This window comes from Archocentrus centrarchus, chromosome 21, assembly GCF_007364275.1.
Source record: "Archocentrus centrarchus isolate MPI-CPG fArcCen1 chromosome 21, fArcCen1, whole genome shotgun sequence".
Taxonomy (NCBI): Eukaryota; Metazoa; Chordata; class Actinopteri; order Cichliformes; family Cichlidae; genus Archocentrus; species Archocentrus centrarchus.
The window spans coordinates 24,994,301-25,009,813 of record NC_044366.1 but is presented as its reverse complement, the minus strand read 5'-3'; the positions used below and the strand labels follow the sequence as shown (position 1 = coordinate 25,009,813).

At 40.2% G+C, this 15,513-nt stretch overlaps 1 protein-coding gene across 1 annotated transcript; it reads left to right on the top strand.

The window, feature by feature from the left end:
* The first annotated feature begins 2,587 nt into the window (after positions 1-2,587).
* Positions 2,588-13,680, top strand: LOC115801150 (G-protein coupled receptor 183). Its single transcript, XM_030758874.1, has 4 exons — positions 2,588-2,814; positions 11,823-12,182; positions 12,768-13,282; positions 13,362-13,680. Exons 1-4 carry the CDS (start codon positions 2,751-2,753, stop codon positions 13,524-13,526), a joined length of 1,104 nt encoding a protein of 367 aa, XP_030614734.1. The 5' UTR covers positions 2,588-2,750; the 3' UTR covers positions 13,527-13,680.
* The last annotated feature ends 1,833 nt before the right edge of the window (positions 13,681-15,513 follow it).

Here is a 15,513-nt window from a genome sequence, read left to right as displayed (position 1 = left end):
AGAAAGGCCAGAACAGTTAATGGCCTCAAATTAGGTGCGGGACAGTCCGAGCTGGTCTTGGTTGAATGGAGTAAGTACCGAGTGACGAGAGAAGCCTCAAGTTGGCCACTTGTCACAGTGTGACGCTGATTCGGCCTAATGAGCATAGTGCTGTCACCACACATCTGCCTTTCATTCACTTGTAGAATCTGGCAGACTCAAAACCTGCTGGAGTCACTGCTAGATGCTGGAACTTGAGACGTTACTTCACTGGTTGCCAGATTGCAAAAAAAAAAAGAAAAGAAAATGTACTAAGTTGCTTGTTCTTCCTTAATCTAACATATTTAGACATAACAATAACAAACACGCATTTTGAATCATGCCTTGTCATTCAGGTAGAGCGAGAAAGGGACAGTAAAAAGTTTCAATGACTAAACAAAATCAGTTTTAACTAAAATATATTGAAAAATATTAACATAATCTTTTTAGCTCATTTAATTTGCATTTACTGGCAAATACTATGTGCTACCAATTTTCTTTTTCATATACAACACTTCTGTTAATGACCAACACAGTGATCAAACCTAATCACAGTGAATTTCCTGCATGTGACGATTGTAAGATGGGCAAATAGTGATTCAAATTATATCCTGTAGCTTTCTTACAATTATTTGGAATAACAAGTGCCACATTCTGTATACCTCCTGTGTATGATTTAATAATTAAATGTTACAGTAACAGAATTAGTGTGGTATGTAGTGGTATTAGTGGTTCTGTTGATCAGAAGAGACACTGAGAGATACTATGCCCTTTAAGGTGATAATGATGATTAGGTCGTGGTGTCTCTGATCTGCAGAGGACAGCAGTCCTCCCATCTGTCCTGACTCTGAAGGCGTGTCTGTAGACAGAGCAGCTACTCAAAAATTCCTCATGGGCATCCTCCTGGAAAATAGCACAAAGGTTTACTAAACATCATTGTGGCGGTGGCACCAATTATTGTTAATATACATCAAATAGCCTCAGCCGAGTCCAAGGAACAGACTGATCACTCCAATGACGGCAACTGTCAGTCTGCTCCCCAATGAAGAGAGCTGTTGAAATAATTAGTCCATGCCCTGTGAATAAAACAATAATACAACAGCCAAGATGACATCCAAAATATGCACATCACCTCAGATGACCTGAAAAGCGGCCACAGCACGAACAGTGGAACGAGGCCACATCTTTAAACACAATCAGAGTCACCAATCGCAGACAAATTGTTTAAGCCCAGTATGCAAATGCTGAGGTAAACACACAGTTTTCATCTTTGCACACTGCTTCTATCACTCCATGGGATAGCATGGTATTCTCTCTCTCTCTCTCTTTTTAATTTGCATCACATAAAACTTTCATATCATTCGTATTTTTTAAAAAACAGAGTCACACTTTAACTAGCGCATGTTTTTTTTTTTAATGTGTACACTTTTCTTTGCAAAACAAAATTAGCAGAAAGCACACCAACCCAGGTCACATGAAAGAACACAAAGGTCAGAGCTCAGAGCTTAAGTATTGTTTCGTTGCTGCACCTGAAGATGGTGCTGCTCAGCTGCGTGCTTTCTCTTCTAAGCAGTATGAAACTGAAAAACCTTCATTTTAACCAAAAATCGAAACGCTGCAAACCACACAAAAAACTTCAAGTCTTGTGTTAATCAAGTTTAGACTGAAAATCACTGAGTATTCTTCTCCTCTAGTGCTCCCGAGTAGCTAAGGAGGGGAAATATTGATACCACAATATTTAAAAAACAAAATAAAATAAGGGAACAATGAATAATTTGTCATGTCATGTTTCAGTATTCAACATCTCATTACTGCAGAACTTAATATCCATGAACTCCTATTTGTTTGTTTAGTACACTCCAAATGTAATATATATATATATATATGTGTGTGTGTGTGTGTGTGTGTGTGTTGTTTTGTTTAACAATATATTCATGAAAATGACTTCATGCATTTTTCTTCTTGTGTTAATTGATGTTTTTGGATTTGGTTTCTTGCAGCTGTGTGATAATTACGTACCATCACTGCCAGGAAATATTGGCGTGCTTTTTTTTTTTTTTAATAATAATAATAATAATAATAATAATGCAACAACATATTTTCTCTCTCCTTTTAATTTTCTTTTTAAATAAAACACCCACGTGTGATAATAAAAACTATCTCAGTCTTTCACTTTTTCGTAACTTTTAAGAGTTAGTTGGACGGCCCAATCAGATCATACCATTAGATCTCACTAGTCATCATACCTGATGAGTTCATGTACCTGATGAGTTCATGTACCTGATGAGTTCATGTACCTGATGAATTCATGTACAGTAAGTGTGTTCTACAAATAACAGAAGTTGATATTAACAACATGTTCATGGGTGTGAAACAATGACACGCAAGGGTTTGGTTTGTGTTAAAAACAAGCGGCCACGGTGTGAACACTGCGACCCGCTACATTAAGAATGAAACGTGAGATGTGAATTGCAGACTGTCTTTATTAAGATGGTAATCACTGACACCTGTGACAGCTTCTAACGGCTGTTTTTCGCACACACAATCTCAGTCAATCTCGTTACTGTCCCAGAGAGACCGGGCTGCATCCTCGAGTTAACGTGTTTCCAGAAAAACAACAACGAGCTCATCAGTGATAAAGGTGACAAATATGAAGCAAAGTGTGAACGGAAAGTCTTCACGCGACCATGGTGGTAAAGGGGACGAGGCCTGAGTAGGGCAGGCGGCGATTGATGCGACTGATGAGACCAGACACGAGCCACATGAGGCCCACTGACAATGCAGGAGTCCCCTGCGGTATGTCCACCAGACTACTTATGCACGCACGCACACACACATACACACAAATGAGTCACACAGGCACGCAATTTTAACACTACCACACTGACACTGTACAAATGCACATAATACAGACACGATATCGATTCATAAAAGTTTTAATAAAAAGTACTTTTAAAATGATGAAACTTTCAGATATTATCACTGTTATTATTATTGCTGAGTAAGTTTATCCTTCTGATTTGTAATGTTTGCACACCCTCTAGTGGTTTTATGTTTTATTGCAATTATCCCAAAATTAGCGCTGCACACCAGTGCTTTCTATTTATTTTTACTTATTTATTTTGACAGGTCTGCGCTAGAGTAAAACATCACTGTTACTAATCAATATTTCTTTGATTTGGCTGCCAAACAAGCAAACAGCAGCACAGTGAAGTTGATGTAATAAACTGCGCTTGTGTGTCTCGTGTGAGCTGGGGAAATTTCATACGCAATTCATTTTGGCAGCAAAAAACATCCCAAATTTGGTTGGGCATAATTTGTGGAACCATGCTGACTGTTCTACACATGTTGCGGACACCAGAAGTCATTCCCAGTTTGCCTCACCAACACGCCACTGGTTCCCCTCCACCATGAGGGTGCCTTTAAAACGATATGCCTTCTGGGGTGTTCTTTTATGGTCTGGAGTTGCACCATTGAGTATTGTGTAATTCTCTTCAAATCAGTTTGCCCTCCCTCCCACCCCTTTTTTTTTTTTTTTTTAGCCCACCCCTGACTTAACCAGAAAAAGGTCACATTTTTGAGAAGCGACTTCCATGCATGTTCCATGCTGGGTCGTCACTTTCGATTTCCTAAGACCTTTCATGTCATACACCCATCAACCTAGAAAACTGCGAGTGCGCTACTACAAACTACCGTGTGCAACTTTTCATGGTGCTGCTGCCGCTGGTGTTAAAACAAACAAACAAAAAACTTGTCTGACTTGAAGTTATTTTCATTCACTTACGTTCAGACATTTGTCATAACATAAAATATCATTTAAATACATGTGCTCTGTGTTATGATCTGTTTCTCTTGTACAGCTTCACTTTAAACCTCTCCATGGGTATTGCTGAAGCACATTTTGGGACGTTAGTACAGATCCTGCAGGAATGTTGATAATCTCCTTCATTCTGTGTCCTCCAGAGCTTCTGTAGAATTTTTTAATTTTAGCATTGCCGTACCCTCAGGACTCCTAGCTTCACAAACAACTGTCTTTTCTTTCAGATGGTATGGGATGTTTAACTCAGAGCACAAAATTAATGGAGCATGAAATTTAGGGCCTGAAGTGCAGCAGGCACCTAACCTGCAGGTGACATTGCCTACGTGAAGCTTTTATTGTGACTTAAGTGAGCTGTATTATAACCACATTTGACTGGTGACAATTAGTGACCTTTTGCCTATCCAGCAGCCATCCATTTCAATTACACGAAGCTGGAAAGCTTTGGTGGGTAACCAAGTTAAATACTATAGCCAGCGTGCTTCTACTGTATTTTGACTGTTAACTTGGTTGTAAGGGACCAAAAACTTAGGTAAGGAAGGTGCATCTTTATGGTTGTAGATATAAAATTGTTGGGTGTATCTGACCTTCTGTCACTATATTATATTTCAATCAATCAATTTATTTGTATAGCACATTAAAACAGCCAATGACCAAAGTGCTTCACAGGGCATAAAATAAATAATATAAAAACAAAAGAACATAAAACAAATAAAAACAAAATAAAACCCTAAGCAATGCAATAAACAACGAAGGACCATAATAGTAGTGCCAATAGTAATGCCAAGAAGATCTCTTTATTAGACAGTATACAGTACAAGGAGGAAGATGACTTATGGATAAAGTTGAACAAGCCTGCAACAGGTCTTTGTGAGCTGCTTATTTCTGTTAACTGCAGTAAAGCCTTTCCTGACAATCAATAATTCATAAGTCCAAAATTTAGATATTATAAGAAAATGTGTTTGGTCTATGATTTCTTTGTGGTAACAATCCTTCTTGGCAATAAATCTTATACTACTGGAAAGTCTGATCTTTTTTATTTATTTATTTTTCCTGTTAAATGGAGCCACATTTGTAAGGAAAATGCATTTGTAGGTTGCGTCACTCTGACCCAAACAGCACACCCAGCCTTAACTCACAAGTGTTCAGTGGGGTTGAGGTCAGGACTGCAGGAAAGGCCGTTCCATCCCCTCCACTCCCAAATTCTGGAGGTAGTCTCTGTAAACCCTGCTCCGTGGGGGCGAGTGTTATCTTGGAAGATAGTTTGGTCCGAGACTGTGGAGAGATGGGATTGCTGCTGGTCGCAGAATCTCATCTTGATATCTCTCTGCACTGAGATTGCCTCCAATGATGACAAGCCTGACTGTCAGTGCCTGGGGTACTAGAAGCTCAGAACAAGAGTCAACAACAGAATAAGCTGTTTGGCATTGGCAGAGAAAATATGGCAAGTTTTTCAATAGGGCAACCACATACTCTACTCTGCTGCTCAACCCACAAATGTATTTTCCTTAAAAATGTGGCTCCATTTAAGGGAAAGAAACCGGCTTTTCAAAGCTATTGTCATGGTCCTTCTGTCCTCCTGTGTTCTCTTGCCATTTTCTGTTTCTCTCCCCTCGCCTTGTGTTTTTGATGTTGTTCTAACCCAGGGATCCTCAAATCCAGGCCTCGAGGTCCGGGGTCCTGCAGCTTTTAGCTGTGTCCCTGATCCAACACACCTGAGTCAAATACAGAAGTCATTAGCAGGACTCTGGAGAACCCGACTGCATACTGAGGAGGTAATTCAGCCATTTGAATCAGGTGTGTTGGATCAGGGACACAGCTAAAAGCTGCAGGACACCGGACCTCGAGGCCTGGATTTGAGGATCCCTGTTCCAACCCCAGCCTTGTGTTTCAGGGGCGGGACCCTTCCTCTGCCCTTTGGCACCACACACCTGGAAGTCATTGTACTCACCTATTCCTGATGAACTTGCCCAGGCCACTAGTTAAGCTGGTGTTTTCCTGTCAGTCTTTGGTGGATCACTGATTGAACCACAGTGAATGTTGTTGGATCCCTGTTGTGACGACTTCTGTTCTGCTCTCGTCACTGCTCTGCTTACTTTGCTTGTTTCCCTGTCACATAGATTTTCTGGAGAACTGGAGAAGGAGAGGCTTGGTTGTTTTCAGGAGTGATGCTGTGGATGAAGAATCTGTGGATTGCCTGATTTGACTGAAACAAGGGTTTTTACTGAGATTCTGTGCACCATCTGTTTGAACTGTGATCTGTCAATAAATCTGTTTAACTTTTCCCCGGAGTCCTGCAGTTGAGTCTACCCGTTTGATCGTCTTTACAGGTATAAGATTTATTGCCAAGCAGCATTGTTACAACAACGAAATGACTGACCAAACACAAATGTCCTTACTTTATCTATGTCAGATTTACTAGCCAATGATTTTCTCATACCCAGACTCCAATACTCTTAACAAATCTGACAACTGAGGCTCTCACACACACGATGTGTTTAAGAAATGATATTTTTTTTTGTGGATTTTTCTCATTGTTAAAGAAAAACTATAGATTCTGACATGACACTAGCTTGTTTTCTCATCTAGGTGGTCTTAATGGTGTCCTTTCAGAAAAGACTCCAGTAAATCTGTGCTCTAAATTTAGTCAATGAAACTTTGGAAAAGTATTTGTATGTTGCTTTACACCAGATTAAGCTGGCTCTGCAGCTTGCTAACCAACATTCCAACACTGATAACTAGCGTAACCTACTTTTTATCCAGTTTGCTACCCTGTGATTCACTATATTCTTTGAAGTGTTTTACTGGTAACTACAGAATATTTACACCACTGTTTACACTCAGCCTATAATGTGAGAATGTTAAATGCACTTTGTGTGCACTCAGTCTTGTTTGCTGCGAAGCTGGTGTTGTGCCTTCTTTTGCTAACACAGATTCACATTGCCACATCTTAACCGCTATGACTATTCTCAGAATTTAACACCTTGTTTTTCAGTTTAGAGTGTTTATATGTTTTTAATGTTTTGGGCGGGTTGGTGGTTGAGATATATATGTATATATGGAGACATGACAGTCTTCAAAACTGTTAGTATTTCATTCACACATCAAGCAATAGCTTCCTGCTATATCTTCCATCAGTGCCATCTCGGGCCTACCTGCATTTACCTCAACTACACAAGAGCACGAGCGCAAGAAAACCTCAGAGGCAGGAACATAATAAAACCTCACACTCTATCACTTCATCTAACCTTTCTCTTAAAAAATGTGCTGCACCCACTGCCAGCAGCAGGGAAAGTTACTGTTATATTGACTGTAGACAATTCATATCATATAAATGCTTCAGCATGTGAGTCTTGCTTTTTCATGCATTTAAACTCTACAAGAAGCAATAATCAGTTCTGGTCAGCCTGCAGTGCCCTCTTTCTGTGTGTGTGTGTGTGTGTGTGTAGAATATCCAAAATCATCTCTTATACCCAGATAAGTTCATGTCTTTCTAAATGGTACTTATACAGCACCACTCTATTTGACCTGTCAAAGCACAAGTCTCACTCACCTAATCACACACATTCATACAGCTTTTTCTAAGCTTTCGTCTGATATTCACACCCCAATGGATGAATCAGGGTTTGCTATCTTGCCCAAGGATACTTCAGCACACAGACTAGAGGAGCCAGGGATCTACAATAGCTTGCAAAAGTATATGTACACCTTGAACTTTTCCATATTTTGTCACATTACAACCACAAACAAATATATTTCACTGGAATTTAATGTGAAAGACCAGCACAAAGTGGTCTACAATTGTGAAGTGGAAAGAAAATTATACATTATCCAAAACATTTTTTACAAATAAAGTGAAAAGTGCAGTGTGCAAAAGTATTGAGCCCCCCTGAGTCAATACTTTGTGGAACCACCTTTTGCTGCAATTACAGCTGCAGGTCTTTTAGGGTATGTCTCCACCAGCTTTGCACATCTAGTGACTGAAGTTTTTGCCCATTCTTCTTTGCAAAACAGCTCAAGCTCAGTCAGATTAGATGGAGAGTGTTTGTGAACGGTTTTCAGATCTCGCCACAAATTCTCGATTGGGTTTAGGTCTGGACTTTGACTGGGCCATTCTAACACATGAATATGTTTGGTTTTAAACCGTTCCATTGTAGCCCTGGCTTTATGTTTAGGGTCGTTGTCCTGCTGGAAGGTGAACCTCCGCCCCAGTCTCAAGTCTTTTGCAGACTCCAACAGGTTTTCTTCCAAGATAGCCCTGTATTTGGCTCCATCCATCTTCCCATCAACTCTGACCAACTTCCCTGTCCCTGCTGAAGAGAGCATGATGCTGCCACCACCATATTTGACAGTGGATGGTGTGTTCAGAGTGATGTGCAGTGTTAATTCTCCGCCACACATAGCGTTTTGCATTTTGGCCAAAAAGTTCAATTTTGGTCTCATTGTCATGTCAGTGTGTGGCAGGAGCAGGAAGACCCCAAAATGCAGGACTCAGAAGTGGTGAAAAATGAACTTAATGTAGTTTTATTGAAAAGATGACCATATAACAAACTGGGCTGAGCTAAAGCCAGAACTAAAACTTCCGGACACAAGAGACGGCGAACACACACAGCAGATATATAGACGACACGACAAAGAACAGACGAAAACTGAGGGCTTAAATACACATTAGGTAATCAGGGCAAGAGGAAACAGCAGGGCACAGCAGGTCAGACTGCCCCAGGGCAGCTGTGGCTACATCAGTAGCTTACCACCACCAGGTATGATTGAGGTGTGAATGAATAGTGCATGAAATTGTAAAGCGTCTTTGAGTGTCTAGAAAAGCGCTATATAAGACTAATGCATTATTATTATTATTATTATTATAAGTAAATGAAACTAATAACGAAGGAAGCCAAACTAAACACAAGACTGTCAAAATAAAACAGGAAGTGACTAGACAAGGTACACGTAGACTTGACACAGGGAAACACGAGGGACTAGAAATAAACAGGAACACAAAAGAGAACTAATAAACATAATCAGAGAAATAACTGAAATAGAACCAAAAGAACACAAAACACTGGGCCACCGGCCCAGGACCATGACACTCATCTGACCAAAGCACCTTGTTCCACATGTTTGCTGTGTCCCCAACATGGCTTCTGGCAAACTGCAAACGGGACTTTTTATAGTTTTAACAATGGCTTTCTTCTTGCCACTCTTCCATAAAGACCACATTTGTGCAGTGCACGACTAATAGTTGTCCTGTGGACAGATTCCCCCACCTGAGCTGTGGATCTCTGCATTTCCTCCAGAGTCACTATGGGCCTCTTGGCTGCATCTCTGATCAGTGCTCTCCTTGTTCGGCCTGTAAGTTTAGGTGGACGGCCTTGTCTTGGTAGGTTTACAGTTGTGCCATACTCTATTTCCGGATAATGGATTGAACAGTGCTCCGTGAGATGTTCAAAGCTTTGGAAATCTTTTTATAGCCAAAGCCTGCTTTAAACTTCTCCACAACCTTATTCCTGACCTGTCTGGTGTGTTCTTTGGACTTCATGATGCTGTTTACTAGTGATGAGAGTTTGAACCCGAAGCTTCGATACATGCTTCGAACCCTGGGCTTACATCTCCAGAGAACCACTGCTTAGAAGCTTGCTTCAGAGCGAAAAAAATCACGTGACATATGACGTCCTTCTCGGATTGAATCAGCTGACTGGTTCAGGTGATTCGCTGGTTACGAGTGAAGGAGCGAGACAGTCAGCCAGGTTCATACTCGCACAGTTTTAGCGTTGTTATGGCCAACAGTTACTGCTGAGCGATGAATTAAAGACAACCTTTGCCGTCCTTTCAATGTGATGACGGACGCTGTCATATCAAGATTAACGCAAAAGCGGTAGTTACACAAGCACACCCAGTTAATGCCATGTTTTCCCAGCACTCTGCTCAATAACACAACACACACATTGCACTTTTCCAGGAGAGGGCGCTATAATTGAAGCTTCGAGCAATGAACCTATTTTCGAAACAATTGGTCCAAGTGGTTCAGTGCTTCACAAAAGCTTCCTTTTCTCATCACTACTGTTTACTCCCCAATATTCTCTTAACCAACCTCTGAGGCCGTCACGGAGCAGCTGTATTTGCACTGAGATTAGATCACACACAGGTGGACTCTTTTTAGTCATTAGCAGTCATCGGGCAACTTCTGAATGCAATTGGTTGCACTCAGAGAAAAGGGGGGGCTGAATACTTTTGCACACCGCACTTTTCAGTTTTTTATTTGTAAAAAATGTTTTGAATCATGTATAATTTCTTTCCACTTCACAATTGTATACCACTTTGTGGTGGTCTTTCACATTCAATTCCAGTGAAATATATTTATGTTTGTGGTTGTAATGTGACAAAATATGGAAAAGTTCAAGCGGTATGAATACTTTTGCAAGCCACTGTATCCAACGACCTTCTGATTGGTGGAGGACCTGCTCTACTAATTGAGCTAATGGTCCAAATTTTTTTCCTTTTTGGCTTTTTACTACCACAGAACATAATGAACCTATGTACAGCCAGACCTAACCATCCTCTGGGACTCCTTGCTGTGTAACTTACCGCTGTAGCATCATTAATTTATAGTTTCATTTCCCTCTCAGTTTGCATCCCCAACCCCCTTCAGCCAAAAAGGTTTCTGTCACGGTCAGGGGCTGTGTGCTGGGAGGGGTGGACACAAATACAGGACGCAACGCGGACTTAACTAAAACTATTTATTTTCAGGTACTCGAATAATACAAAACACAAAAAACTCAAAATCTCAACCAAGGCGTAAACAAACTGGAAGCCTGGGAGAAAAGTGGAAAAACAAAACTCTAAACTAGAAAAACACACAGCAAGAGGGGAAACAATGACGACGACACAACAAAGAACAGAGAAAAACTAAGTGCTTAAATACACACAAGGAAATCAGGGAGAGTGGAAACAACAGGTGAAACAATTGAACCTAATGACAAAGGGGAAGCAAAAATAAACACAAAGCACAGGGAACACGAGACTGTCAAAATAAAACAGGAAGTGACTCAAGGGAACAGAGATGCAGACCTGACACTGAACACTGGGAAACACAAGGAACTAGAAAATGAAACATAAACAAACCCCACAACAAAAGAAAAAAAAACAGTACAGATAAATTAAAGCCAAACCAAAAACACACAGGGTCCAACGGAGCCCGGACCATGGCACTTTCTTCAGTGGTTTAGTACAAAGTCTGTACAAAGTCACACATCACATTGCAAGCGGCGTTGTGTTGCAACAGCTTAAGTGTTAAAAGCCAATAATGATAAATAGAAGCAAACTTTTATGAACAGCATATAAAAATATATTTAAATCTCAATGCAAGGAAGCTATTAATGACCAAGACATAACAATATATGTATGTAAATTTTTGTCACATGTATTTCTGTGCATGTAACTAAGACTCATGAAAAACAACATAGTGCACAGAGCATATATAACAACACAGTCACCACCTACAGTGTTTAAACCATCTGCCTCACACCCTGTGATTTAAAGTTGCATTGTTATCCTCCATAAAAATTCAAATAATAAAACCATAAAAAAAAAAAGGATGGCAAGTGATGCAGTTACAGCATATTTAAGATTAGGGTATTTAATATGTATTGTGTGCTGCACTCAGTGTGTTAACATGCAATCACTATGTGACATTTGCCTTAAAAAAAAAAAAAAAAAGGTGTGATGTCAAAGGGAGAGGTGGGATTTGAACGCTTCATATAAACTTTGCACAGATATTTCAAGCATCGCTGCTGTGTTTTGGAGCCATAACCAGCAGACTCTGCAGTATTATCAGTAAACTAACTTGGCTACTTTGGTTCTAACTGTAAGTATTCTATATTATAATTTTCTTTGTCTATATAGTAGCACAGTGGTTTCTTGCTGCTTTACTCGTGTGCAGTTTTCCACCCGTGAAGATTTATCATAACATTTTTTTTTTCTCATAAAATAACAGGTGAGATGGCTGGTGAAAATATTACCATGGACCCTGCTGCAGTTACTTCAAACCAGAGCAGCTGTGATGTGTTTGTGTACCAAAGCGCTGCAGTGGTCCTTTTCCCCATTTTCTACTCTGTGGTTTTCATCATCAGTGCATGTGGCAACAGTTTGGTTCTCTATGTCATCTGTCAGAGGAAACAGAAGTCCAACTCCACCTCCATCTATCTGGTCAACCTCGCTTTATCTGACACTCTCTTCACACTGGCTCTTCCTGGGAGAATTACGTATTACATCCGTCACTTTGACTGGCCTTTTGGTGACTTTCTCTGCAAAATTACCACACTTCTTTTCTTTACAAATACATATGCAGGTAGTATGAGCAATTTTGTCATTGTATTTTGGGGCTTGTGTGTGTGTGTGTGTGTGTGTGTGTGTGTGTGTGTGTGTGTGTGTGTGTGTGTATGCGTGCATGGGTGCTGCACTGTCTTTATATTAGTTTTAGTTTGCTTTGTTTTTACATTCTGAAAGATATATGCAAAACATGTCAGTAATTACAGGCACAATCAGCATAAGCTTCACAGATTATTAAAAATAAAACATCATTAACCCTGTAAAGCCTGAACCATAAAATAATTGCCAGAAAATTCAAAATGTTTTAAAAATTGAGTGTTTATTGACCTTCTGATTAAAAAAAAAAAAAAAGAAAGTAAATATTAATTTGCATGTTAATTTTAATTTGTATCATTTCGGGGAAGAAAATTTAACTGATCACAAAGAAGTCTCAAAAACTCATGAAGCTTAAAGCTTGCAAAAATCGAATTTAAACAAGCACAACATCTAAAACATGTGAAACACTTCAAAATGTTCAGCAGCAAAACAAAATGTTCAGAGTGCAGCTGGGATGGTGAAAACAATAAGTAGAAGCTGTGTGTCATTTTCATTATATTCCCCCCAGGTATTGCCTTCATGACCTGCATCAGCCTGGACAGATACCTGGCCATGGTGCATCCACACCGGCTGCAGTGTTTGAGGAGTGTAAAGGTTGTTCGCAGGGTCTGCTGCCTGGTCTGGGCTCTGGTATCTCTGCAGGTAGCTCCTCTGCTGCTCCGCAGCATGCTGCATGAGCATCAAGGAAGACGAACCTGTATGGAGTACTTCAACTTCGAGGGGTCTCGCTTCACTCCTTATCTCCTGCTTCTGGCTTGTGCCATGTCCTTTTGCTGTCCACTTACCACTATCATGTGTTGCTATGCCAAGATCAACCTCAAACTGCGAGATGCAGCCAAGAAGAACTCTGTAACTGGCCGCTCAAGGAGGAATCACAGGGCCAATACTATTATCCTGCTCATCCTCCTCACGTTCATCGTATGTTTTAGCCCTTATCACATCAACGTCATCCAGTTCATGTCCAGGAAAATACACCACCAGCCAACTTGTGAAGAACTGAGAGCCTTTAAGGTAGCCTTACAGGTAAGAACTTGTTTTTCAGTCTCAAATCGCCCCATAAATTTTTCAGCCCCCCTTTTCTTAATCTACCCTTACCTTCCAGGTTACCGTCTCATTAATGAACTTCAACTGCTGCTTGGATCCAGTCATCTACTTTTTTGCTATTAAGACGTACAAGAAGAGAGTGATGAGCCTGTTTAAAGACTATCTCTACACTTCCGGCGCCTCCTCCAAAATGACAGCTGAGAACAGCAGCAGCAACACCTGAGAAACCACAGCTGATCTTGCAAGATGTACATCTGGAACATATGCCACAGAGAAGTCCTAGTTACCATGCTAAACTCAAAAAGGCCTTGCTGTATTGTCTATTTAAATGATGCCTTTTAACCAAGATACAGTATGTATCACTTCTGTACAGACACACACCCAACACGCAGACTATACGCCTTCTGCTTTGTTTTGTTTGTACTGAAAAATGTATTGCCTTGTGTTTTTCTGTTTATATGATTGCCTTTCCTTTTCTTCTTTCTGTTTATTTTAAATGTGTGTAGTGTGTAGTATCAATAGTTTCATTCAGTATTCTTAAAAGGATGTTACTTAAATTAATATTTGCATAGTCTGAAGGCATTTTGGGTAGCTATATATTTGCGCACGGTGGAGGAACTGGCCCAACTTACATTTGTTTCCAAACTCATTTGAAAAATATGTGGTCTCTAACGCTGCATAGCTTAACTTTCACTTCTTTTTTTTTTTTTTTGTAGAGAAGCACAAATACAGTTAAGCGTTGAGTGAAATCGCGTGAACAAATTTGTAACGTGTACTCAACCGCTGTCATAAATATCATTTACATGATACCCACAGTATTATGTATTTCACAATATGGAAGAACTGTTGGTATGCCAAAATGAGAACATGTCAGACATCTCTCTTTCATACCCACATCTGACTTCTGTGTGGGAGTGCACAGATGAAAATCACCACTTCCTCACCCACCTTTCCTGCTCCCCTTCATAGGCCTCATTCCTGCTGGGCTCCAAATCTTGTGGTGAGGGTACTCTTTGTAAGTATGTGAGTGTAATTGTGTGTGCCTTTTACAAATTTACGCAGGTGCACACTGTTTATAGCACAGAGTGTCATATTTAAATTTAACCTTTAGCATTTCCTGAGGTTTTTTTTTTTTTTTTAGTTTTACGTAGAAAGCGTTGTGCATAAAATGTGTCATAAAGAAAGATTAAACTGCTTTGAATGATTGCTGATGTTTTTAGTTATTACTGGGGGATTTATTCAGTTGTCAAGATGCAGGTCACACAAATAAGGAAACAAAACAATATCTGCATTAAAAAAAAAAAAAAAAAAAAAAATCATCAAGGTTACAAGATACAAAGAGAAACACCGAAGGGAATAAATGAATGAAAGAGGATTAAGACAGTACCACAGTAACATCATCCTCAGATCAGACTGAATATCAATGTCAGGTTCAGGGCTGTGGCCAGCGAGGCAGAGGACCCCATAAGCAGGACTCGAAGCGAGGAGCTTAATTAAACTCTAACTTTTAATAGCACTTAAATTAAGCATGACATAACATAAACTTGGTAACAAGGACGTAAACCTGACCTATTAACATGGACATGAAGCATAGACATAAAGGCACACAGCAGGAAAAACCGATGATTAACTGACGACACAACAAGGAACTAAACAACACAGAGACCTTAACACAGGTGAACGAAATACACTGACGAGACAAGGGGAAGTGAACCTAAACACAAAGCACAAGGAACACAGGATCGTCAAAATAAAACAGGAGGTGACCTAACCAAATACATGCAGACTTAACACAGGGAGACTGACACACAGAGGGAATCAGAACATGACCAACACAGAAACCTAAAACACAGGGAAACCTTGGGACATCCAACTAAACACAAGACATGAAACAAGGGAGAGCCACGAAGGGAGGGATCCTCAAATCCAGGCCTCGAGGTCCGGTGTCCTGCAGCTTTTAGATGTGTCCCTGATCCAACACACCTGATTCAAATGGCTGAATTACCTCCTCAGTATGCAGTCAGGTTCTCCAAAGTCCTCCTAATGACTTCTATATTTGACTCGGATATGTTAGATCAGGGACACAACTAAAACCTGCAGGACACCGGACCTCAAAGCCTGGATATGAGGATCCCTGCACTAAGGGAAACACAGGGAAGACCAGAACATGGAAACTAAACAGAAAACAAAGACAAACTAAAATTCTGAAA

Coding starts and splice junctions, on each gene's coding strand:
- LOC115801150 (XM_030758874.1), top strand. CDS start 2,751: ATGCGACTGATGAGACCAGACACGAGCCACATGAGGCCCACTGACAAT. Junction 2,815..11,822: donor CAATGCAGGAGTCCCCTGCG/GTATGTCCACCA, acceptor TTTCTCATAAAA/TAACAGGTGAGATGGCTGGT. Junction 13,283..13,361: donor CCTTTAAGGTAGCCTTACAG/GTAAGAACTTGT, acceptor CTTACCTTCCAG/GTTACCGTCTCATTAATGAA.